The sequence below is a fragment of the Papio anubis genome, chromosome 12, assembly GCF_008728515.1.
Source record: "Papio anubis isolate 15944 chromosome 12, Panubis1.0, whole genome shotgun sequence".
NCBI lineage: Eukaryota > Metazoa > Chordata > Mammalia > Primates > Cercopithecidae > Papio > Papio anubis.
Window position 1 is genome coordinate 15,553,738 of NC_044987.1, and position 26,069 is coordinate 15,579,806.

The 26,069-nt window shown below is 47.5% G+C and overlaps 1 protein-coding gene across 1 annotated transcript; it reads right to left on the minus strand.

Annotated features, from left to right (window-relative positions):
- Positions 1-11,254: 11,254 nt before the first annotated feature.
- On the minus strand, positions 11,255-21,187 carry FOXR1 (forkhead box R1). Its single transcript, XM_003910797.5, has 6 exons — positions 20,915-21,187; positions 13,748-13,822; positions 13,397-13,644; positions 12,933-13,159; positions 11,808-12,046; positions 11,255-11,329 (listed from the first exon to the last, which is right to left on the minus strand). Exons 1-6 carry the CDS (start codon positions 20,973-20,975, stop codon positions 11,301-11,303), a joined length of 879 nt encoding a protein of 292 aa, XP_003910846.1. The 5' UTR covers positions 20,976-21,187; the 3' UTR covers positions 11,255-11,300.
- Between the last annotated feature and the right edge of the window lie 4,882 nt (positions 21,188-26,069).

Below are 26,069 nucleotides of genomic sequence, written 5' to 3' on the forward strand. Positions count from 1 at the left end.
CAACATGGTGAAACCCTGTGAGTACTAAAAATAGAAAAATTAGCCAGATGTGGTGGCGTGTGCCCATAATCCCAGCTACTTGGGAGACTGAGGCAGGAGACTCACTTGAACCCAAGAGGTAGAGGTTGCAGTGAGCCAAGATTGCACCACTGCACTCTAGCCTGGGCAACAGAGTGAGGCTCCGTCTCAAAAAAAAAAAAAAAAAAAAAAAAAGGAACTCAGGGTGACGCCCAGCCAGCTGTGGTTTTATGAGCTCTTCAGGGGATAGTGATGCGTGATCAAATTTGAGAAGCACTGGTCTAGGTCTTAGATCCTCTTGGTTCACTTTCCTCATTGGATCTCAGGAATGTTCAGCTACACTCTCAGGGCAACTTCTCACTTCACTTGACCTTCCAAGACCTCTCGTTCTGTCAAACCCCAATTTTGGATCAACCCACGCATCCTTCCCTCATGTGTTCCAAAGCTGGTCAGAGTAGTCTACACTACTATCTGCTTCAACTTCTGGTAACGTCTAAGCCTTCAACAGTTTTGCTTGTGAAACTGCTTCACTGAAGTTCTCCACCACCAAGTAGTCAGCTGGCATCAGAATTCGGCTTGTGTCAAATGGAACTCAACATCTTCCTCTTCAGGACATCCCCTATTTTCATCCTCCCTGTGAATGACACCACCAAGTTAAAGCCTGGAGGCTGCGTGTGCTGGCTCATGCCTGTAATCCCAGCAGTTTAGGAAACTGAGGTGGGCAGATGGCTTGTGCCCAGGCGTTTGGGAGCAGCCTGGCCAACATGGCGAAACCCTGTCTCTACAAAAAAATACTGCTGGGCACAGTGGCTCACACCTGTAATCCCAGCACTTTGGGAGACTAAGTGGGCAGATCACCTCAGGTCAGGAGTTTGAGACCAGGCTGGCCAACATGGCAAAACCCCATCTCTACTAAAAATACAAAAATTAGCCTGGTGGGGTGGCATGTGTCTGTAGTCCCAGCTACTCGAGAGGCTGAGGCAGGGGAGCTGCTTGAACCCAAGGGGTTGCAGTAAGCCAAGATAGTGCCACTGCACTCCAGCCTGGTCTACAGAGCCAGACTCTGTCTCAAAAAAACAAACAGGCCAGGCATGGTGGTTTACGCCTGTAATCCCAGCACTTTGGGAGGAAGGGTGGGCGGATCACCTGAGGTCAGGATTTCGAGACCGGCCTGGCCAACATGGTGCAACCCCGTCTCTACTAAAAATACAAAAATTAGCCAGGCATGGTGGAGGGTGCCTATAATCTCAACTATTCCGGAGGCTAAGACAGGAGAATCGCTGGAACATGGGAGGGAGAGACTGCAGTGAGCCTGTCGCGCCACTGCACTCCAGCCTGGGCAACAGAGCAAGACTCTTATCTCAAACAAAAACAAACAAACACAAAACAAAAATTAGCTGGGCCTGGTGGCATATGCCTATAGTCCCAGCTACTTGGGGGACTGAGGCAGGAGGATTGCTTGAGCCTGGGAGGTTGAGGCTGCAGCAATGAGCTGTATTTGTGCTACTGCACTCTAGCCTGGGTAACAAAATGAGACCTTGTCTCAAAAAACAAAAAAAAAAGCCGGGTGCCGTGGCTCACACCTGTAATCCCAGCACTTTGGGAGGCCAAAGCAGGTGGATCACAAGGTCAGGAGATCGAGACCATCCCAATATTGTGCCACTGCACTCCAGCCTGCCAGCCTGGGCAACAGAGCGAGATTCCATCTCAAAAAAAAAGAATAACTCACCCCAAACTTCCAGGCTTTTTTTTTTTTTTTTTTCCTTTGAGATGGAGTTTCACTCTGTCACCCAGGCTGGAGTGCAGTGGTTAGATCTCAGCTCACTGCAACCTCCGCTTCCTGGGTTCAAGTGATTCTCCTGTCTCCGCCTCCTGAGTAGCTGGGATTACAGGTGTGTGCCACCACGCCTGGCTAAGTTTAGTGTTTCTAGTAGAGACAGGGTTTCACTGTGTTGGTAATGCTGGTCTCAAACTCCTGACCTCAGGTGATCCACCCTCCTCGGCCTCCCAGGGTGCTGGGATTACAGGCGTAAAACTCCCATGCTGGGCTGGTCAAAGTGCTGGGATTACAGGCATAAGACAATGCACCTGGAACTTGGCTTGTGTCAAATGGAACTCAACATCTTCCCTTTTACTCAACCCCATCAACATCCACCGCACACAAGTTGTCTTATTCACTGGACTTCTAATATGTTTAAGGGGTCTGTCTCCATTTATTTTTTGAAACAGGGTCTTTCTGTGTTGCCCAGGCTGGAGTGCAGTGGTTGTTCACAGGGGCCAACCTACTATTGATCAGCAAGGGAGCTTTGGAGTTTTTAAAAAAATTTTTTAAGCCAGTCAAATTTAGCAGTGGCGGGTTGTATACCAACTTTAGTGACACTAATGTTATTAAATTCTAATAACCCACTACCATCAGACCAGCCCAGCATGGGAGTTTTGACCTGCTCCATTTCCGACCTGGGCTGTTTCACCCCTCCATAGACAACCTGGATGGTCCCCTGTCCTGGGAGTTCACCATATTGATGCTAAATTTAGTGTGGACACCCAAACTGCATAATGCATTACAGTGTAGAACTCCTGGGCTCAAGGGATCCTCACACCTCAGCCTCCTGAGTAGCTAGGACCACAGGGTACACCATGGTGCCCAGCTGTCTTCCTTTTTTTTTTTGAGACGGAGCCTCACTCAGCTGTTCAAGCTAGAGTGCAGTGGTGCGATCTCCGTTCACTGCAACCACCGTCTCCTGGGTTCAAGCAATTCTCCTGTCTCAGCCTCCTGAGTAGCGGGGATTACAGGCACCCACCATCATGGCTGGCTAATTTTTGTATTTTAGTAGAGATAGGGTTTTACTGTGTCGGCCAAGCTAGTTTTTAACTCCTGACCTCAGGTGATCTGCCTGCCTTGGCCTCCCAAAGTGCTAGGATTACAGGCGTGAGCCACCACGCCCAGCTCCCTACCCTTAAAAAAAGAAAATCTATATATGTATAATAGAGACAGGGTCGCGCTATATTGCCCAGGCTGGTCTTGAACTCCTGGGCTCAAGGGATCCTCCTGCCTCGGCATCCAAAAGTGCTGGGATTACGGGCATGGGCTACCGCACCCTATCTTACATTTTTTTAAACTCAGAGCATACCTCATTTCAATTCTCCTCTTCTCTTGCTTTGGTTCACATAAAATCTTTCTAACTGGTTTCCAAGTGTCTGCTCTTACGCTCCATATATCCTCCATACTCTAGTCTGCTCCTATGAGCTTCAGCATCTTCAGCTCCTCTGCCTGGAATTTACATCTTTCCAATCCTGCCTTACAAATTTTCTATTATATAAGGCTCTGAATTATGAACTAGAAGTAATTTCCATGAAGCTGATGACTTTATCTTGCATATGGTAAGCTCTAAATCAATGTTTATTGAAAGAATGAAATGTCACCCCTTTGTGAAGCCTTCCAGAGTTGTCTCTGAAGAATTAATTCCTCAACTTCAAGATCCTTTGCTCATTCTGTCATCATTTTTGTCTAGCAGTTAGTTGAAAACCAAAAATTGAAAAAGCCCTCAAGGCCGGCCGGTGGCTCCTCAAGCCTGTAATCCCAGCACTGCTGGGAGGCGGAGGCGTATGGATCACGAGGTCAGCAGATCGACCATCCTGGCTGCACAATGTGGTCCGTTCCACTAAAATACAAAAAATTAGCTGGGTATGGTGGGTGTGGGCACCTATAGCCCCAGCTACTGGGGAGGCTAAGGCAGGAGAATGGCGTGAACCCGGGAGGAGGAGTTTGCAGTGAGCCGAGATAGGGCCACTGCACTCTCGGGTTCCAGGATAGAGCTAGACTGCCTCTCTTTTTATTGAGACAGAGTCTGGCTCTGTCGCCCAGGGTGCTAGAGTGCAGTGGCTGGATCTCAGCTCTCACTGCAGCTCCTCGCCTCCCAGGTTCACACTGCTCCTGCTCCTGAGCTCCGGTAGCTGGGACTACAGGTCAGCCACCACGCCTCGGGCTAGTTTTTTGTATTTTTTTAGTAGAGACGGGGTTTCACTGTATTAGCCAGGATGGTCTCATCTCCTGACTTCTCTGATCCGCCTTCGCCTGTGCCTCCCAGTGCTGGGATTACAGGCTTGAGCCACTGCCCCAGCCTGACTCTATCTCAAAAAAAAAAAAAAAAAAAAAAAGAAAACTCCTCGTTCAGGGATTGTGTTCTATTTATGCCTCGACTCTAATCATCAGATGGTGGTCCTCTATGTATGCTTGTCAAATTAAGTAAAACCATCAAAACCCAGGCACCTTGAGGTTAAGATGCCCTTTAGTGGTGGGAGTTAGTGCATGGAAGGAGCCCAGGAAGCATGCAGCTAACAGCCTGCTAATTAGTAGTATCAAGCTACCAAATGGGCTCATGGGTAGTTTTCCTTAAAAATTGTAAAATGGCCAGGCATTGGGGTCACGCCAATCCTGGCACTTTGGGAGGCCAAGGCATGGATCACCAGGTCAGGAGTTTGAGACCAGCCTGACCAACATGGCAGGAAATTGTGTCTCTATCAAAGATACAAAATTAGGGCCGGGCGCCGTGGCTCAAGCCTGTAATCCCAGCATCTTTGGGAGGTCGTAGACGGAAGGATCAATGGTAGGTCGGAGGATCGACCATCCTGGCTAACGCCGTGAAACCCCGCCTCTACTAAAAATACAAAACTAGCCGGGCGCGTAATGGGCGCCTGTAGTCCCAGCTACTCTCGGGAGGCTGAGGCAGGAGAATGGCTGTGAACTGGAGGCGGAGCTTGCAGTGAGCTGGAGATCCCGCCACTGCACCCAGCCCATGCATAGAGCCGCAGACCTCGCCTCAAAAAAAAAAAAAAAAAAAAAAAAAAAAAGAAAAAAAGATACAAAATTACCGGGCGTGCTGGCGCCAAGACTGTAATCCCAGCTACTCAGGAGGCTGACGCAAGAGAATCGCTAGAACTCCAGAGACGAGGCTGGCGAGCTGGCAGATTGTCCCACTGCACTCCAGCCTGAGTGACAGAGCGAGACTTTGTCTCAAAAAAAAAAAATTGTAAAAATTTTCCTTTATTAAAAATTGTAGCCTAGGTGCGGTGGCTCATGCCTGCAATCCCAACACTTTAGGAGGCCGAGGCAGGTGGATCACTTGAGATCAGGAGTTTAAGACCAGCCTGGCCAACATGTGGCCAACATAGCAAAACCTGGTCTCTACTCAAAATAGAAAAATTAGCCAGGTGTGTTGGTGCTCACCTGTAGTCCCAGCTACTCAGGAGGCTGAGGCACGAGAATGGCTTGAAACCAGGAAGTGGAGGTGCAGTGGGCTGAGATCATGCCACCGCACTCAAGCCTGGGTGACAGAGCTAGACTGTCTCAAAAAACAAAACAGGCCGGGCGTGGTGGCTCAAGCCTGTAATCCCAGCACTTTGGGAGGCCGAGATGGGCGGATCACGAGGTCAGGAGATCGAGACCATCCTGGCTAATACGGTGAAACCCCGTCTCTACTAAAAAATACAAAAAAAAAAACAAAAAACTAGCCGGGTGAGGTGGCGGGCGCCTGTAGTCCCAGCTACTCGGGAGGCTGAGGCAGGAGAATGGCGTAAACCCGGGAGGCGGAGCTTGCAGTGAGCTGAGATCCGGCCACTGCACTCCAGCCCGGGCGACAGGGCGAGACTCCGTCTCAAAAACAAACAAACAAACAAAAACTATAGGCCGGACACGGTGGCTCACGCCTGTGATCCCAGCAGGCAGATTGCTTGAGCTCAGGAGTTTGAGACCAGCTTGGGCAACATGGCAAAACCTCTTCTCTATTAAAAATATAAAAAATTAACCAGGCAGGATTGTGTGCGACTGTGGTCCCAGCTACCAGGGAGGCTGAGACAGGACGATTACTTGAGCCCGGAAGGCAGAGGTTGAAGTGAACTGAGATCTTGCCACTGCATTCCAGCCTAGGTAATAGAGCAAGACTCAGTCTCAAAAAAAAAAAAAAAGAAAGAAAAAAGAAAAATTGTAAAAAGCAATTTATTGTAAAAAACAAAAACTGTACAGAGGCTACAAACAATTGCCCCATTTATGTTGCCTACCCAGTCCTCAAAGGTGGCCATTGCTGTTTGACACCTATATTGATCAAGATGTTTTCTGTTTAGACTTCATATATATATATATAAACATAATTTCTGCCATATTTGGAGTAATTTTGAACACACTGTTCTGCTACTCTTTTTTTGTAATTCCTCAAAATGTATTGTAGTTATCTTTCCTTTTTTTTTTCCTTTTTTTGAGATGGAGTTTCACTCTTGTTGCCCAGGCTGGAGTGCAGGTTTCATCTCGCACCAACCCTCCACCTCTGGTTTGTTTATTCTCCTGCCTCAGCCTCCCAAGGAAGTTGGGGACACAAAAGCATGCACCACCATGCCCGCTAATTTTGTATTTTTGCAGAAACAGGGTTTCTCCATGTTGGTCAGGGCTGCTCGAACACCTCCTGACCTCAAGTGATCCACCCACCTCGGCTCCTAAAAGTACTGGGATTACAGGCGTGAGTCACTGCACCCGGCCTTGTGGATATCTTTCTATGTCATACATAGAGCATGAGGCCATGCTATCCACATACCAAGCTGTGGACCTCAGTGGATTTACATTTTCACCTCAGACTTCTCTTCTGAACTCCAGACTTATAACTATCTACTTGACATTGACATAACCACCCTGGATGCCCTCACAGATTCTTTTTTTTTCATATGGAGTTTTGTTTCATTGCCCAGGCTGGAGTGTGAGGGATCTCTCGCCTCAACAGAACCTCCTCCTGGGTTCAAGCTCAAGCGATTCTCCTGCCTCAGCCATCTCGGCAGGTGTGGGATTACAGGCATGTGCCACCACCCCCACCTAATCTCCTTTTTTTTTTTTTTCAGTAGAGACGCTCTCCACGTTGGCTGCTGGTCTCAAACTCCCCACTCAGGTGATCCACCCATCTCAGCCTCCCAAAGTGCTGGGATTACAGGTGTGAGCCACGGCTCGCCCTGCCTTTTAGAGCTTTTGAGATGGAGTCTTGCTCTGGTCACCCAGGCTGGAGTGCAGCGCAGCGATCTCGGGCTCAGGCAACCTCTTCCCTCCTCCTGGGTTCAAGCAATTCTCTTGTCTCAGTCTCCCAGGCTGGGACTACAGGCGCCCACCACCACGCCTAGCTAATTTTTGTGGGCTTTTAGTACAGATGGGGTTTCACCCTAAGTTGGCCAGTCTGCCCCAAACTCCTGACTTATGATCCGGGCCTCACTGCCTCCCAAAAGTGCTGCTGATTACAAGTGTGAGCCACCGCATTCCTGGCTAATTTTGCAGTTTTAGTAGAGACAGGGTTTCACCATGTTGGCCAGGCTGGTCTCAAACTCCTGAACTCAAGTGATCCTCCCACCTCAGCCTCCCAAAGTGCTGGGATTATAGGTGTGAGCCACCACGCCTGGCCTCACAGATTCCATTTATTTATTTATTTATTTATTTATTTATTTATTTATTTTGAGGCGAGTTCGCTTGTCGCCTCAGGCTGGAGTGCAGTGGCCGGATCTCGGCTCACTGCAAGCTCCGTCTCCCGGATTTATGCCATTCTCCTGCCTCAGCCTCCCAAGTAGCTGGGACTACAGGTGCCCGCCACCTTGCACCACGCCTGGCCTCACAGATTCCATTTATTTATTTATTTATTTATTTATTTATTTATTTATTTTGAGGCGGAGTCTCGCTCTGTCGCCCAGGCTGGAGTGCAGTGGCCGGATCTCAGCTCACTGCAAGCTCCGCCTCCTGGATTTATGCCATTCTTCCCAGCCTGAATACAGGTGCCCGCCCACTCCGCCTCTGCTATTTTTTAGATATTTTTTAGGTAGAGACGGGTTTCACTGTGTTAGCCAGGATGGTCTCGGATCTCCTGGACTGATCACTGGCCGTTCCCAAAGTGCTGGGATTACAGGCTTGAGCCACCGCGCCCGGCCTATTTATTTATTTTTAATTGGAGACAGGATCTTGCTCTGTCATTACTCAGGCTGGAGTGCAGTGGCACAATTATGACTCACTGCAGCCTTGACCTCCCGGGCTCAAGCAATCCTCCCACCTCAACCTGCCAAGTAACTGGGAGCACAGGCACATGCCACCACGCCCAGCTTATTTCTTTTTTGTAGAGAAGGGGTCTCGCCATGTTGCCCAGGCTAGTTTCCAACTCCCGGGCTCAAGTGATCCACCCACCTCTGCCTCCCCAAGTGCTGGGATTACAGATGTAAGCCATCGTGCCCGCTCTTGTCTCACAGATACTAAACACAGAACGCTCAAACCTGCTACTCCTGCAGGCTTCATCTCCTCACCATTCACCTACTTGCTCAAACCAAAAACCTCAGAGTCATTCTTGTCGTTTCTTCTCCTGCAGTCAATACTATTGACTTGTTTTTTCTACCTCCATGATGCATCATCAAATTGTTCTTCTGCCTGTCTCCATCTCTACTGCCACTACTACTCCAACCGGTCTCATTTACCGCAGTCACCTCCTAATGGGTCTTCCTGCTTCCATGTTGGCTTTCCCCGACAAGCCACTGTCAATGAATGGCTAATTGTGATTAACAACAATGACAACAACAAACAGCTTAAGTAAGTTACTTCAATTACTTTTCACCATACTGGAAAAAAGTCCAAATGCCCCGTTATAGCCTAGAAAAGCCTACCCTGCGCCTCTCCCAGTTTCACCTTGGATCCTTCTGCCCTTGTTTAGTGTGTTCTGTCTTCCATGGTCTCATCCCCATTTGCTCAAAAGGCCAAGGTATGTCTCTACCTCCAGGGCTTTGTCCATTCTAACCCCTCTATTAGAATGCTTTTCCTCTGGCCTGGGGCGGTGGCTCACACTTGTAATCCCAACACTTTGGGAGGCTGACGTGGGTGGATCGCTTGACCTCAGGGAGGGTAGAAGACCAGCCTGGACAACATGGTGAAACCCCGACTCTACTAAAAATACCAAAATTAGCAGGATGTGATGGCATGTGCCTATGGTCCCAGCTCCTCAGGAGACTGAGGCAGGAGAATTGCTTGAACCTGGGAGTGCAGTGAGCTGGGATTGCAATTCTGCCTAAAAAAAGAAAAATAACAAAGTAATCGATAAGTGAAAACTAGGTGCAAGTACAGGAGTTTATTAGAGAGCAAAGTGGGCAAAGGCAGATTTTTTTCCAAGTCCCATTTTCGCCAAAGGCTGTATTGTTTTGTACTTTCTTTCTGATCTGCTGCATTTTGGGATCCACTTGCAACTTAAACCTGATGTTGGCCAGGTGTGGTGGCTCACGCCTGTAATCTAGTACTGTGGGAGGCCGGGGCAAGTGGATTGCCAGAGCTCAGGAGTTTGAGACCAGCCTGGGCCACATGATGAAACCTCATCTCTAGTGAAATACAAAAATTAGCCAGATATGGTGGTGCACACCTGTAGTCCCAACTGCTTGGGAGGCTGAGGCAGGAGAATCGCTTGAACCTGGGAGGCAGAAGTTGCAGTGAGCCGAGATTGCTCCATTGCACTCCAGCCGAGGCAACAGAGTGAGACTCCATCTCAAAAAACAAAAACAAAGCAAAAAAACCCTGATGTTAACAAGAATGTGCACAGTGATAAGGCTGTATACAAAGTGCAGATGAGGTGGACAAATTGAGGCGAAATCAGATGAAAGCAGAGCTTGGGACTCAGGACCCTCTCCTTCCTGGGAACTGAATAGATTAGGGTGGTAGGAAAGAGGCTCTGGCTGCAGGAGAGCTCTGGATGGGCCCAGAGCAACTGACCTGACCTGGTCTCCCTTACCCACTCCTTTAGTGGCTATCACTTAGAAATCAGTATCCAGGTCGGGTGCGGTGGCTCACGCTTGTGATCCCAGCACTTTAGGAGGCTGAGACAGGTGGATCAGGAGTTTGAGGTCAGGAGTTTGAGACCAGCCTGAACAATACGGTGAAACCCCATCTCTACTAAAAATACAAAAAAATTAGCCAGATGTGGTGGTGGATGCCTGTAATCCCAGCTACTCGGGAGGCTGAGGCAGGAGAATGCTTGAACTCGGGAGGTGGAGGTTGCAGTGAGCAGAGATCGCACCATTGCACTCTAACCTGGGCAACAAGAGCAAAACTCCATCTCAAAAAAAAAATTAGCCGGGTGTGGTGGTATGCACCTGTAGTCCCAGCTCCTTGGGAGGCTGAGGTGGGAGGATTGCCTGAGCCCAAGGAGTTCGAGGCTGTAGTCAGCTCACACCTGTAATCCAGCACTTTGGAAGGCTGAGCAATTGGACATCTACAAGCCAAAAATGAACGCTGACCATACAAAAATTAACTCAAGAGGCCAGGCGCGGTGGCTCACGCCTGTAATTCCAGCACTTTGGGAGGCCAAGGCAGGTGGATCATCTGAGGTCAGGAACTGGAGACCAGCCTGGCCAACATGGTGAAATCCTGTCTCTACTAAAAATACAAAAATTAGCTGGGCCTTGTGGTGCATGCCTGTAATCCCAGCTACTAGGGGAGCTGAGGCAGGAGGATCGCTTGAACCTGGGAGGTGGAGGTTGCAGTGAGCCAAGATTGTGCTATTGCACTCCAGCCTGATCAACAGCGCGAGACTCTATCTCAAAAAAAAAAAAAAAAAAAAAACAAGTCACCTGCCGGGTGCAGTGGCTCACGCCTGTAATCCCAGCACTTTGGGAGGCCAAAGCAGGCGGATCACCTGAGGTCGGGAGTTCGAGATCAGCCTGACCAACATGGAGAAACCCCATCTCTACTAAAAAATACAAAAAATTAGCTGGGCGTGGTGGTTAAGGAGTATCAATTGAATGAATGTGTGGTGCTTACAGAATTGGCTGTTACAAACTGGCATCTCCCAGGATAATTTTTAAAGATGGAGTCTTGCTGTTGCCCAGGCTGGAGTGCAGTGGTGTGATCATGACTGACTTCGGCCTTAACCTCCCGTGCTCAAGGGATCCTCCTGCCTCAGCCTCCCAAAGTGCTGGATTACATGTGAGCCACTACACCCAGCCAAGATTATCTTCATAATTCAGGAAAATGGAAATTGCTCCAAGATGCTTTAGAAGACTGTGCATTTTCCTCCTTTGAGGAAAGAAAACTACGGACTTCTTTTGCTGCACAGCAGGCACCTGCCCCATTGCCTCAGGAGCATCTGTAAGCTGAAGGCGTCCCATCTCCAACGTTGGAGTTGATCTCCACCTCCACCCTTAACCCTATCCTTAGAGACCCCCACCTCCATAGACACACACAGAAGGCTACTGAGGGTAAATTTAATAAAGCATTAGCTGGCTCCTGCTTCTTGGGGTTAAAGATCAAAGAGGAAGGGCATCACATCTGTAAGAAAAGGAGAGAGTTCAGGAGTTTATGCTTCACAGTTGCTGTTTCCTAGGCCTGGGATGCTCTCTCATAGCAAGTGATCTGCTGCTTTCACTCAAGGCTCAAATGCTGCCTCTTCTCTGAAGCCTCCCTGCACTGCTCCAGGGAAAGTACAAGTACTCTTTGCACATAACCTCTATTAGTGTGCTTCTCATGTTGTGTGCTCACTATTGCCTAGGCTGCTGGGCTTGGTAAGGCCAGCTGCCCCTTAGTGTTTGCCCATGGATTCCTGGCACATCACGTCCCACATTGGTGGGGGAGGTCTCACCTCAGGCAGGCATCACCTGAAGGTCTCAGATCACTGCTAATTCCTGTTTCCTATAGAAGATGCCCCCCCGCCCCCCCACCACGGTGTGACCCAGGCTTCCACACTCAGTCTTGGGTCAGGATCCTCAGGTCTCCTCCCCTTGGGCCCACGCACGAGAAGTCTTCACACCTGGCTGGCTCATGCACTGCTGGATACTTTCCAGCCGAGTGGAAGCCAAGGCGCGGGCCTCCTCCGCAAAGCGGCGGTGTCCCTCCTCGGTCAACTTCCAGAGGCAAGATCGAGGCCGTGTGCTGGCCCCGCCCTGCATGCTGACAGGCACTTTCTCAAAGCTGTCTCGAAAACAGAGATTGTGACGGACAGTATTCTTCCAGCCTTCCGGGGCTGTCCGGAAAAAGGGGAAGTGTTTTCTGTGGACAGGGAGGAGAGGTAAGGAAAGGGATGTTATGTCTCGGGAATGCCCTTCTCTGGAGCATGTTCTACCCAGGGGCCAGGGGCTTCAGCCCCTCTACAGGGGGATAGTAGCAAGTTGGCCTGGAGTTGCTCTTTGCTGACTGAGCACGTGGCAAAGCGTCCACATGGTGTGTGGCTCACCTGAACCCTCCCTCCCTCTGAGGGCCCAGGGCTTGGACCACAGCATGAACAAAGCAGAATCAGGCCAAGCATCTCCCATAAGAGGAATCTTGATCGAGGACGGAAACCACTTGAAAATGCCTATTCTGAGACATCAGGCACTTTTCCTAACACTGGGAAAGGGCCCAACAAACTCCCTTCCTCACACTCATGTGAGCAGGACTTTCTGAGCTAAATGGAAAACCCTTCTCAACTGGGTTCCCTGCGCCCCTGGGGGTGCAGGGAGCTGTGCCAGGCAGTCCAGTCCTAGCAGAAGCAGGTGGGAACTGTTGGGGAACCTGACTTTAGACTGGCTCATCTTCAGAGGATGGTGGAAAACTGTTACCTGACCCAAGTGAATTTATGTTTTAAAGGAGAACTATACCCAAAGAGCACTGAAAACTAGTTAAAAAGAAAAAAAAAAAAAAAGAAAAAGAAAAAAAGAACTAAAGTCATAAAAAGGTTGGAGCGTTCTTTAGATGTGAAAAGGGGTGGGAATGGATATGTTCCTGTACACATGTGGGCACAAATGCACCTGGGAAAAGGGAACTGGGAACATACTCGTCCTCTCAGACCCAGATAGGGAAACCAGGTCAGCAACCCAGGGCCTGGGATGGATTGGAAGGCATCAGCCCAGGGCCCTGGCCCCCACTTCCCCCTCCTCACAGGGCCCCCGGCACATACCGAGTGAAACTGTAGATCTGTTGCACGTTGAGGCCACAGGGGGGACTGTTTCTTAATGCCAGGGCAATTAGGTGGAAGTAATTGAGAGGGGGCCGGGACCAGAGCCTCCCCGCCTGGCTGCTGGCTTGCCGAAGCCTCCGACTCTGGAGGGGGGCCCTTTTGTGAGGGGATGGGAGAGCCACAGAGGAGCTGTCTTCCTGGTCCTCAGCCTCCTCCTCTTCTGTGAGCTAGAGGAGCACAGAGTAGGAACTGGTCCTGACTCCTCAGCCTCTACTCCAGGGTGCAGTGGCAGGAAGGGGGGGTGGTCTAAGGCCACCATCTGGGCTTCTCCCCAACCCAAGCATGAAGGTAATTTCTGAACCCATTCGCCTTTTGCTATGGCTAAGAGAGCAGAATTGTGATGGCTCTTCCCCATGCCCCTCACCTACTGCCCAAGTCCGGCTCCCACCCCCAGAGATCCATACCTCCCAGGTGCTGGGGGAAAAGGCAAAGCGCTTCCGAGGGGGAGACCACTTGCTGGAGGACCGGGACAGTGATTCCACCCCTGTGGCTTCTGAGCAGCTGGCATCTTCCTCCTTCTGTGGTGGCTGAGACAAGGGGAGTGTGCTTGTCAGATCCTCCCTCTTCCTAGGTCCTGGGACCTCCAGTTTTCCAGGGGGATACACGATGTTGGGGTTTACCCACATCCAGAGGTTGGGTTCATAATCTGGACCTGTGCAGAACAAAAGGAGATTGTGTGCCGCAGCCCACTGGCTTTGGGTGCCCCTAGTCTCCAGCCCAGGTCACAGAAACAGCTCAGAGAACTCAATACTTACCATCCTTATCAGGGTTGGGTTTTTTCTCTAGGGGTAATTTTGGTGGCTTAACAATTCGGAGTTTATACCTGGCAACTGGCAAAAAGAAAGAGACAGTCAAAACATCCTAGGATATCCCTTTGTGACCCTAGGATCCTAGGCATTAAGGCTTCTCTGGGAGAAGGTATTGTGGGCCCTGCCTGGGGAGTTAACATCACATTGTACTTCTACTGGTTTTCCCTTTACCTCTCTGACCTTCTCATTCCCCTCTGCATTCTTTTCTTCTCACTCTACATATACTGTCCCTGAATTGATCTCCTGCATGCCCGTGGCTTCAGTTAACATCTATAAAAAAAATGTAGAGCTCTCAAATCTTCACCTCTAGCCTAGCATTCTGTGCTAGCCCTTAAGGAGAACTACTTACTGGATATCTTTACTTGGGTAGCCCACAGGCACTTCAGACGGCTTCTAAAACTGAATTCCATCTTGTTGCTCTTCCTCCTGTATTCTTGTTTTTTTCTGAGACAGGGTCTTGCTGTGTTGCACAGGCTGGAGTGCAGTGGTGTGCTCAAGAGATTCTCCCACCTCAGCCTCCCAAGTAGCTGGAACTACAGGTGCATGCCACTACGCCCCATTAATTTTTGCAATTTTTTTTTTTTTTTTTCCAGATGGAGTCTTGCTCTGTCACCCAGGCTGGAGTGTAGTGGCATGATCTTGGCTCACTGCAACCTCCGCCTCCCGGATTCAAGTGATTCTCCTGCCTCAGCCTCCCGAGTAGCTGAGATTACAGGTGCCTGCCACCACGCCCGGGTAATTTTTGTATTTTTAGTAGAGCTTTCACCATATTGGCCACGCTGGTGTCTAACTCCTGACCTCATGATCCACCAGCCTCAGCCTCTCAAAGTGCTGGGATTACAGGTATGAGCCACCGCGCCCGGCCTAATTTTTGTATTTTTTGTATAGATAAGGGTCTCACTATGTTGTTGCCTGGGCTGGTCTTGAACCCCTGGGCTCAAGCAATCCTCCTGTTCAGGTTCCCAAAATGGGATTACAGGCGTGAACCACCATGCCTAGCCTTCCTGTATTCTTTGTCTCAGCAAGTGGCACCACCATTAACTGGTTGTTCAGGACAAAAACTATTTTTGCCCCCTCACTGTCACTATGAGTGTCATTATATTACAGATGAATCTAGGCTTTTGTTTGGGAAATGACATACTTATCAGAGAGCTTAATTAGAGAGGATGCCTATTAGGTTGTTAATATTCAACATAGTACTCAAAAAAGGAAAAAGTAGCAAAAGATATAAACATAGGGTTGTTTTTTTTTTTTGAGACGCGGTCTTGCTTGGTTGCCCATGCTGGAGTGCAGTGGTGTGACATTGGCTCACTGCAATCTCCACCTCCCAGCTCAAGCAATCCTCCCATCTCAGCTCTTAAATAAATAAAAAGACTTGAACAAAGACTTATAATACATACTATTAAGATGCCAGTTACCCTAAAATGAATCTATAAGTTTTATGCACATATTATAGTACAAAAATTAAAGTTTGGCCAGGTGCGGTGGCTGATACCTGTAATCCCAGCACTTTGGGAGGCCAAGGCAGGTGGATTACTTGAGGTCAGGAGTTCAAGATCAGCCTAGCCAACATGGCGAAACCCTATCTCTACTAAAAGTACAAAAAATTAGCCGGGTGTGGTGGTGCTTACCTGTAGTTCCAGCTACTTGGGAGGCTGAGGCAGGAGAATCACTTGAACCTGGGAGGCAGAGTTTGTAGTGAGCTGAGATCATGCCACTGTACTCCAGCGTAGGTGACAGAGCAAGACTCTCTTAAAAAACGTTCAAACATAGTAAAAATCACCATAAGCAAAAAAAAAAAAAAAAAAAAAATAGACAGCAAACTTCAACCCAAATTTCTTTCTTTCTTTTTTTTTTTTTTGAGACAGAGTCTTGCTCTGTCACCCAGGCTGGAGTGCAGTGGCGCCATCTCAGCTCACTGAAAGCTCTACCTCCCAGGTTCACACCATTCTCCTGCCTCAGCCTCCCGAGTAGCTGGGACTACAGGCACCTGCCACCACGCCCAGCTAATTTTTTTTGTATTTTTGTAGAGACAGGGTTTCACCGTGTTAGCCAGGATGGTCTCGATCTCCTGACCTTGTGATCCGCCCGCCTTGGCCTCCCATAGTGCTGGGATTACAGGCATGAGCCACCGCGCCCGGCCTCAACCCAAATTTCTCAGTTCTCTAATATATACAGAGCTCCTACAAATCAATATGTAAAAGGTCAACACAAACTTACAAATGGGCAAATGATATGAATCAGCATTCACAAGGAGGGGATAACTGAATGGCTAACAAGATGATCAGTATTATTAATAAGAAAAACACTGTAAGATAATGAGATAATCAAATTGACTAGAGTTATAAAGATAATACCAAGTGTTGAGAAACATACAAAGAAATAGAATCTCTTATTATACTGCAGTTCTGAGTATCAACTGGAGCAGCCCTTGTTAAGAGCAATGAGGCAGGACTACAATTTACCTTACTGTTTGCTCCTGGATGTATATTTTCAAGTTAATACAGGAACTTATATACTAATCAATCTCCATTGTTACTATCATCTACTGACCTCCTGTTTTAGCTCCTGACTTACTGTCACTCTCCAACACTACTCCTGCCTTAAATCTTGGTTGCTGGCCAGGTGTGGTGGCTCATGCCTATAATCCCAGCACTTTAAGAGGCTTAGGCAGGCGGATTGCTTGGGCCCAGGAGTTTGAAATCAGCCTGGGCAACATGGTGAAACCCCATCTCTACAAAAAATACAAAGATAATAGTCTAGCCGAGTGTGGTGGTGTAAGCCTGTAGTCCCAGCTACTCAGGAGGCTAAAGTGGGAGGATGGCTCGAGAGGGAAAGGGGAGGTTGCAGTGAGCCAAGCTCACGCTACTGCACTCCAGCTTGGGCAACAAAGCCAGACCTTGTTTTGAAAACAAAAACATGATCTTTGCTGTTTATTGAACTCTTCTCCAGCGAGTCTGACTTCTACTCTACTGTAGACACTCCCTCAGTCATAACCTAAACTAACAACTGCAACCTCTCCGTAACCTCATTTATGCACCACATAAAAATGCACCACCTTGTGTCTTTCTGGCTAACTCCCTCAAGCCCAACTATGATCCCACTGAGATCACCAGTCCACTGAATTACGGTTTTGGCTCACTCGTTTGGCAGAGGTGGATTTAGTCAGGGTTGTGGTTTGGCCAACAAAGTGCTCCAAAGCCACAGACGATCCAGGGAACCTGCGTAATATTTGACCATGGGATTCAAGTTAGTTGAATAAGGGTAGACACATCAAGTGACTGAAACAGTGAAAAGGTAGGATCAATGGACTGCTGATCTCATTGCGACCCAAGGATAGCACCTCTGGATGTCTGTGTCTCGCTTTGGCACAGATCCCCCATGCTTTTTAAAGGACACTGTTCCACAAATCTTCCCCTCTCTGTCCTGTGTCACTGATTTTTTGTCTTTGTTGGGTCATTCTCATCAGCATGCAAACATGCCGTTAATTCTCCCATTTTAGGGACCAGGTGCAGTGGCTTATGCTTGTAATCCCAGCCTGCTTTAAAAAGCTGAGGCAGGAGGATTACTTGAGCCCAGGAGTTCAAGCCTGCTCAAAGCTGCAGTGAGCTGTGCTGGTGCCACTGCACTGCAGCCTGGGCACCAGATAAAGACCCTGTCTCTAAAAAAAAAAGAGAGAGAAGAAAAGAAGGAAAAATTAAAAAAAAAATACCATCTTATTTCCTGTTGAAGCATAATGCATTGCCTCTACTTCCCCTCCTTCCATTCTTAAACCCCCTTCAGTCAGGTTTTATATTCTACCACTTAGTAAAACCACTAGCCAGGGACCTCTGCTTAGTTAAGTCCAATCATCACTTACATTCCACTCATCCAACCACTCCCTCCTTGAAAGGCTTTTTCCACTTGGTTTCCAGGACACCACAGACCCCCTACTTTTGATTCTCAATGGTCTTTTTTGCTAGTTATCTCTCTTCTCTCCAATCTCTTTACAATGGACTGCCCCCAGGGCTCATTCTTGTTCCTCCTCTATTACTCCTTAAATTCCACCCATATACCAAAAGACCCAAAATTTACATCTGCAGTCCCCACCTCTCTCCAGAACTCTAGGCTCAGGTATCCAACCGCAGACTCAACACTTCTACTTGGATGTCTAAGGATCTCTCAGCTCAGCATATCCAGAACAGAATTCCTGATTTTCCTTCCTAAACCTGTATCCCACTTGAAGTACAAGGCAACTCCATCCTTCCACTAGGTCAAAACACTTTGAAAGGTTCATACTCAGTTGTCTGTCTTATACTCCATATCCAATCCATCAGCATAGCCAGCTGGTTCTCCCTGCTACTACCCTGGCCCAGTCTACCATCATCTCTTGTCTGGATTACTACTGCAGCCTCCTAGTCTCTGTACATCCACAGTCTACCCTCAACACAACAGCCAGAGTGATCTTTTCAAATACAGATCATGCAGGACTAGCCACATAATTTGTAGGGTCCAGTAAAGAAAACATGAGGCTCCTCATTGAAAAATTATTAAAAATTTCAAGACAGTGATAGCAGTGTATTAAACCAAACACAGGCACCTAGGCAACTGCACGGGTCACACACTCATGAAGCAGACCCTGAGAGCAAGTCACTCCTCTACTCAACTTGGGAAGTAGGAGGATTGCTTGAGTCCAGGAGTTCGAGACCAGCGTGGGCAACATAGGGAGATCCCCATCTCTACAAATACTAAAAAAGTTAGCCAGTGTGGTGGCCCGTGCCTGTGGTTGCAGCTACTTTGGGGACTGAGGTGGAAGCATTGCTTGAGCCTGGAGGTAATTGTGCCACCGCACTCCAGCCTGAGCAAGAGCAAGAGCCCATCTCAAACAAAACCTTAAAACCAACCCTCATCTGACTCAAAGTCAACCCGAAAGTCCTTAGAGGACAGGCATTCCTGCTCTCAACCACACCCTTCGGAGCTCTTTATTTACTGTCATTCAGCCTTACTGACCTCCTTACCACTTTCCCTTCAAGTACCCTCTAGGCTCACTCCTCCCCTCCTATCAACTCTTTGCTCAAATATTATGTTCCTAATTGAGTTCAACCCCACAATCTTATTTAAAACTGTAGCTGCCACTGGGCGTGGTGGCTCACACCTGTAATCCCAGCACTTTGGGAGGCTGAGGCAAGCAGATCACTTGAGGCCAGGAGTTTGAGACCAGCCTGGTCAACATGGTGAAACTCTGTCTCTACTAAAAATACAAAAATTAGGTGGGCATGGTGATGCATGCCTGTAATCCCAGCTACTGGTGAGGCTGAGGCACAAGAATTGCTTGAACCTGGGTGGCAGAGGGTACAGTGAGCTGAGATTGCGCTACTGTACTCCAGCCTGGGCAACAGAGTGAGACTCCATGTCAAAAAAAAAAAAAAAAAAAAAAAAAAGGCCGGGTGCCGTGGCTCACACCTGTAATCCCAGCACTTTGGGAGGCTGAGACGGCGGATCACAGTCAGGAGTTCGAGACCAGCCTGGCCAACAGAGTGAAACCCCATCTCTACTAAAAATACAAAAATTAACCGGGCATGGGGGCACGTGCCTGTAGTCCCAGCTACTCAAGAGGCTGAGGCAGGAGAATTCCTTGAACCCGGGAGGCAGAGGTTGTGGTGAACCGAGACTGCACCACTGAACTCCAGCCTGGGCAACAGGGCCAGGCGCCATCTCAAAAAACAAAAATAAACAAACAAAAACAAACTGTAGCTGCTACCATACGCTTCCCCTATTCCTGAGTCTCCTCCTGTTCTTTCCCCATTGCAGATGATCACTTTATAGCATACTATATGGTCTACCCATTTATTATACTTATGTGGATTATCTATCTGCCCCCAGTAGAATGTAAGGTTCCTTGTCTGTTCTGTTCACTGTGTATTATGAGTTTCTAGAACAGTGCCAGGTCAGTTGGAGGTGCTCAATACATATTTCTTGAATGAAGAAACAAGAAAGAATGTTCATTACCATTAATTATGGTGGCAAAGAGTTGGAAGCAATCTAGGTGTAAAGAAAATTAAAATGTAAAAGGTGGGACACCCAGCAGATAGAATAGTAACAACAATCAGAAATAATGAACCAGGCCTGAATTTAGCAACGCAAAACAACAGCTCTCAAAAACAATGAGTGGAGAAAACAGACGTTAAATAGATTAGGGTTGGTTATGGGAGTAGCGGAGGTAATGGAAGGAGGGGTGGACACTTAAGGGGCAAAAGGAAGAGTTAAGGCCGGGGGCGGTGGCTCAGGCCTGTAATCCCAGCACTTTTGGAAGGCCGACAGGAGCAACATGGTGAAACTCCGCCTCTGCTAAAAATAAAAAAACTAACAGGGCGTGGTGGCGCACGCCTGCAATCCAGGCTACTCAGGAAGCTGAGGCGGGAGAATAGCTTGAATGCTGGAGGTCGAGGCTGCAGTGAGCTGACACTCTAGCCTGGGAGACAGAGCAAGACTCCGTCTCAAAAACAATAAATTTGGAAAAAAAAAAAAGTTAATCCAAGGGCCTTGCAGGCAAAAAGGTACCATGAATGTGGGGAGTAATTACCTCAACTCTCCACACTTGAGGTCCAAAGAAGAAAAAGAAAACCTAAAAGATCGCAATGGTCAACCAAGCATTTGGCAAGTACGGAGCACTTCTAGGTGTCAGACAATATGTTAAGAGGGAGAATACAGCCATGGATAAAACGATGAGGCCTGTTTTTTTAAGAGACGGAAAAGTAACTGAAATATACAGTATAGCAAATGGCGACCAGCGCCAAGACGAAGACCCAGAAGAGGCCTTGGAATGTTCTGGGAGCCTGACGGGTGACGTAGAGTGGAAAGCCTCCGTTTTTAGGTAAGACCAGCTGCCCTCGGGGAGCTTCCAATTGAGTCAGAGTCAGGCGCGAACCGCCCCCGCCCCACCACTCCCGAGTGGAGTTCGCGAGTGGGGGTGGAGTGGGGGCTGCGGAGCTAAGCCCGGGGGGCTCGACCCCCGCAAGCCTCCCCGGGAGGCGGGGGCGAAGGCTGGGGAGCCGCCCGGCGCCGGGGTCCCGCGAGCCCCTAGGCCACCCCGCCGCCACGCCCAGCCCCCACCTCACCCCACCCGCTACTCACGTTTCTGCTCGGCTAAGGAGAGGTGAGATGTGGTGAAGGCCAGAAAGAGCTCGTTCCCCATGTCCCAGTCCAGCAGTCCCGGGACCTGGCCATGGAGGCTGGCCCAGAAGTCGAGGTGCTGGAGCTTCACGTCCACCTTCGGGGCGGGCAGAGGCGCGGCGGCGCGGAGTGGGAGCGCGGCGGCTGAGGAGCGACCTTCACAGGCGCCTTCTCAAATGCGCCGGCTGCGATTGAGTTAGATTGGCGGCAGCTCAGGTGTGGAGCGGTCCATTTGACGCCTTTAATCTCCTCAGGACCGCGCCGAGGAACGCTTAGGAAGACCCTCTTGACCCTACCCTTACATGCTGGGGGTCGAGGACCTGGGGATCCGGAAGGGACCCCAGACCATCTTCCGCATCCTCGTTTGCCCAAGCCCCTTATTTCATTGAAAAGGCGCCATGGTCACGTGATCGTATTTATTTTTATAGTTTTGCTTTAACATTGATCTTTTCTACCATAATTGTAGTTACTTTCTAAAAGTTATGAAAGGTTTATGGCTTATCCACGATCACATCTGTAGTAGATGGTGGAGATGGAGTTAGATTGGATGGTGATTTGATGAAAAAATTTTTTGTTGTTTTTCGGCCCGACGCGGTGGTTTACACCTGTAATCCCAGCCCTTTGGGAGGCCGAGGTGGGCGGATCACCTGAGGTCAGAAGTTTGAGACCAGCCTGGCCAATGGTGAGACCCCGTTTCTACTAAAAATACAAAAATTAGCCGTGCGTGGTGGCTCAAGCCTATAACCCAGCTACCAGGGAGGCTGACGCAGGAGAATTGCTTGAACCCAGGAGGTGGAGTTTGCAGTGAGCCGAGATGGTGCCACTGCACTCCAGCCTGGGGGACAATAAAATTAAAATAAAAATTTTGTTTTTAATAATTTCAGATTTGCAGAAAAATCCCAAGAATGCTATAAAAAATTCCTGTATACGTTTTCACCTAGATTCACCAATTACACCAATTATTAACATTTTATCACATTTATATTTTTATTTCCATATATACTACATATATATTAAGTTTTGCTTAACAATTTGAGAGTAATTTGCAGACATCGTGTCCATTTACCTATAAATATATCTGTTATTTCCTAAAAACAAGGATATTGTTTTATTTATCCAGAAAATCAGAAATCAGAAAATTTAAGATTGATTCAATGTTATATTTAATATATGGTTCTTATTCAAATTTTACCAATTGTCCCAACAATGTCATTTATATGAATTTTTTTTCTGGCCTAGGATCCCTTTCAGCACTATGCAATACACTCAATATCCGTGTCTGTTTACTCTCCATTAATCTGGAACAATTTCTTTTTTTTTTTTTAAGCCAAATTTAGCAATAGGGGCTTGTACACCAACTTTAGTGACACTAATGTTATTAATAATAAGTTCTGATAACCCACTACCATCAGACCAGCCATCTTTACTCTTTTTTTTTTTTGAAATGGGGTTTCACTTTGTCACCCAGGCTGGAGTGCAGTGGTGCAATCAGCTCACTGTAGCCTCGACTTCCCACACTCCAGCAATCCTCCCACCTCAGCCTCCCTGGTAGCTGGGACCACAGGTGTGCGACACCATGCCCAGCTAATTTCTGGTAGAGTCAGGGTTTGCCATGTTGCCCAGGCTGGGTCTCAAACTCCTGACCTCAAGTGATCCAACTGCCTCAGCCTCCCAAAGTGCTGTGATTACAGGCATGAGCCACTGCACCCGGCCTCTCTGTCTTTATAATCTTCCATAACATTGACATTTTTGAAGAGCACTGGCCATTTATTTTGTAGAATTGGCCCTCTGTTTGGATTTGGCTAATGTCTCCTCTTAATTAGAGTATGCATTTTTGGCAAGAATACCACAGAAGTGATGTGTCTTTTTTTTTTTTTTAACTTTTAGGTTCAAGTATACATGTGCAGGTTTGCTATATATGACTTATGTCACAGGGGTTTGTTATACAGATTATTTCATCACCTAGGTACTAAAGCTAGTACCCAATAGTTATTTTTTTCTGCTCCTCTCCCTCCTCCCATCCTCCAACTTCAAGTAGGCCCCAGTGTCTGTGTGTTTCCCCTCTTTGTGTTCATGAGTTCTTATCATTTAGCTTCCACTTACAAGTGAGAACATATGGCATTTGGTTTTCTGTTCTTGCGTTAGTTTGCTAAAGATAATGGCCTCCAGCTTCATCCAGGTTTCCACAGAAGACATGATCTCATTCTTTTTTATGGCTGCATAGTATTCCATGGTGTATATGTACTATTTCCTTCCCTCCCTCCCTCCCTCCCTTCCTTCCTTCCTTCCTTCCTTCCTTCCTTCTTTCCCTCCCTCCCTCCTTCCCTCTTTCTTTTCTCTTTTCTTTTCCTTTCTTTTCTTGTTTCACTCTTGTTGTCCAGGCCAGAGTGCAATGGCGTGATCTCTGCTCCCGGGTTCAAGCGATTCTCCTGCCTCCACCTCCCTAGTGGCTGGGATTACAGGTGGTGGCCCCAACCATTCCCAGCTAATTTTGTATTTTTATTTTTTGTATTTTAGTATTTTTAGTATATGGTTTCACCATGTTGGCCAGGCTGGTATCAAATTCCTGACCTCAAGTGATCTGCCCGCTTTGGCCTTCCAAAGTGCTGAGATTACAGGCGTGAGCCACTGTGCCTGGCCATGCATATGTCTTTATGGTAGAATGATTTATATTCCTTTGGGTATATACCCAAAAATGGGATTACTGGGTTGAATGGTAATTCTGTTTTAAGTTCTTTGAGAAATCACCAAACTGCATTCCACAATGGCTGAACTAATTTACATTCCCACCAGCAGTGTATGTAAGGCTTTCCTTTTGTCCACAACTTTGCCAGCATGTGCTATTTTCTGACTTTTTAATAATAGCCATTCTCGCTGGGCACATTGGCTCATGCCTGTAATCCCAACACTTTGGGAGGCCGAGGCAGGTGGATCACCTGAGGTCGGAAGTTCGAGACCAGCCTGGCCAACATGGTGAAACCCTGTCTCTACTAAAAATACAAAAATTAGCTGGGCGTGGTGGTGTGCATCTGTAATCCCAGCTAATCAAGAGACTGAGGCAGGAGAATCGCTTGAACCCGGGAGGCGGAGGTTGCAGTGAGCCGAGATCGTGCTACTGCACTCCAGCCTGGGTGACAGAGAAAGACTCCATCTCAAAAAAAAAAAAAAAAAAAAAAAGGTAGCCATTCTGACTGGTGTGAGATGGTATCTCATTGTGGTTTTGATCTGCGTTTTTCTAATGATTGCTGGTGATGAGCGTTTTTTCATGTATGTGTATATCTTTGGAAAAGCATCTGTTGGCTGGTCACAGTGGCTCGTGCCTGTAATCCCAGCACTTTGGGAGGCTGAGGTGGGTGGATCGCTTGAGCTCAGGAGTTCAAGACCAACCTGAGCAACATGGCAAAACCCCATCTCTACAAAAGCTACAAAAATTAGCTGGGCATGGTGGTGTGCACCTGTAGTCCCAGCTACTCAGGAGGCTGAGGTGGGAGGATTACTTGAGCCTGGGAGGCAGAGGCTGCAGTAAGCTGAGATTGCACCACTGCACTCCAGCCTGGGTGACAGAGTGAGACCCTCATCTAAGAAAAAAAAAGGAAAGAAAAGAAAAAGTGTTTTTGTCTTTTGTCCACTTTTTAATAGGCTTGTTTTTTTCCTTGTGAATTTGTTTAAAGTCTTTGTAGATTCTGGATATCAGACCTGTGTCAGATGTGTATTTTCTCCCATTCTTTAGGTTGACTGTTGACTCTATTGATGGTTTATTTTGCTGTGCAGAAGCTCTTAAATTGAATTAGATCCCATTTGTCAAATTTTGCCTTTTTGCAATTGCTTTTGGTGTCTTTGTCATGAAATGTTTGCCCAAGGTGGTATTGCCTAGGCTGTCTTCCAGGGTTTTTATAGTTTTGGGTTTTACATTTAAGTCTTTTTTTTTTCTTTTTTTTTTTAAGAGAGAGACAGGGTCTCACTATGTTACCAGGATGGTCTTGAATTACTGGGCTCAAGTGATTCTCCCACCTTGGCCTCCCAAAGTGCTGGGATTACAGGCATGAGGCACTGCGCCCGGCCTCTCTGATTTCTTTGAGCAGTGCTTTGTAATTCTCATTGTAAAGATCTTTCACCTCCCTGGTTAGCTCTATTCCTAGATATTTTATTCTTTTTGTGGCGATTATGAATGGGATTGCATTCCTGATTTGGCTCTTGGCTTGGCTCTTGTTGGTGTATAGGAATGCTAGTGATTTTTGTAAATTGATTTTGTATCCTGAAACTTTGCTGAAGTTGTTTACCAGCTGAGGGAGCTTTTGGGCCAAAGAAGTGATGTTTCTTTCTTAGTGCATGGCATCAAGAAGCAGATGGTGTCAGTTTGTCTCATTATTAGTGATGTTTAACTTCAATCACTTGATTTAGTGGTATCTATCAGATTTCTCTACTGTAAAGTTATCTTTTTTCCCTTTTGTAATTAGTAAGTAATTTGTGGGGAGATATTTTGAAATTATCTAAAATCCTATTCCTTATTAAACTTGGACTCACTAACATTCATTTATGATTCTTGACTGAATCATTAGTATGATGGTTGTAAAATGATAATTTTTCAAATCTATAATTCCTTCTCCATTTATTTAGTTAGCATTCTATTGCAAAGAAGAGCTTTTTCTCCTCCCGTATTTGTTAGAATGTACTCGACAGGCACAGTGGGTCACTCCTGTAATCTTAGCATTTTGGGAGACTGAGTTGGGAGGATTTCTTAAGCACATGAGTTTTAGACCAGCCTGGGCAACATAACAAGACCCCATCTTGACAAAAAATTTAGAAATTAGCTGATCCTCAAGCCTGCAGTGGGCTGTTATCATGCCACTGCACTCCATACTGGGCAACAGAGCGAGACTCTGTGTCAAAAAGTAAAAAATAAGAATAGACTCAGTGGAATTTTTTTTTTTTTTTTTTTTTTGAGAAGGAGTTTTGCTTTTGTTGCCCAGGCTGGAGGGCAATGACGCAATCTCGGCTTACTGCAACCTCCACCTCCCAGGTTTAAGCAATTCTTCTGCCTCAGCCTCCCAAGTAGCTGGGATTACAGGCATGTGCCACCACGCCTGGCTTTTTTTTTTTTCCATAGAGACGGGGT

What these genes read in the sequence shown, in the direction of transcription:
- FOXR1 (XM_003910797.5), bottom strand. Translation starts at nt 20,975, where the DNA reads ATGGGGAACGAGCTCTTTCTGGCCTTCACCACATCTCACCTCTCCTTA. An exon ending in CTCCTTAGCCGAGCAGAAAC is followed by an intron (nt 13,823 to 20,914) that starts GTGAGTAGCGGG and finishes TCTTTTTGCCAG; the next exon opens with TTGCCAGGTATAAACTCCGA. An exon ending in ACCCAACCCTGATAAGGATG is followed by an intron (nt 13,645 to 13,747) that starts GTAAGTATTGAG and finishes TGTTCTGCACAG; the next exon opens with GTCCAGATTATGAACCCAAC.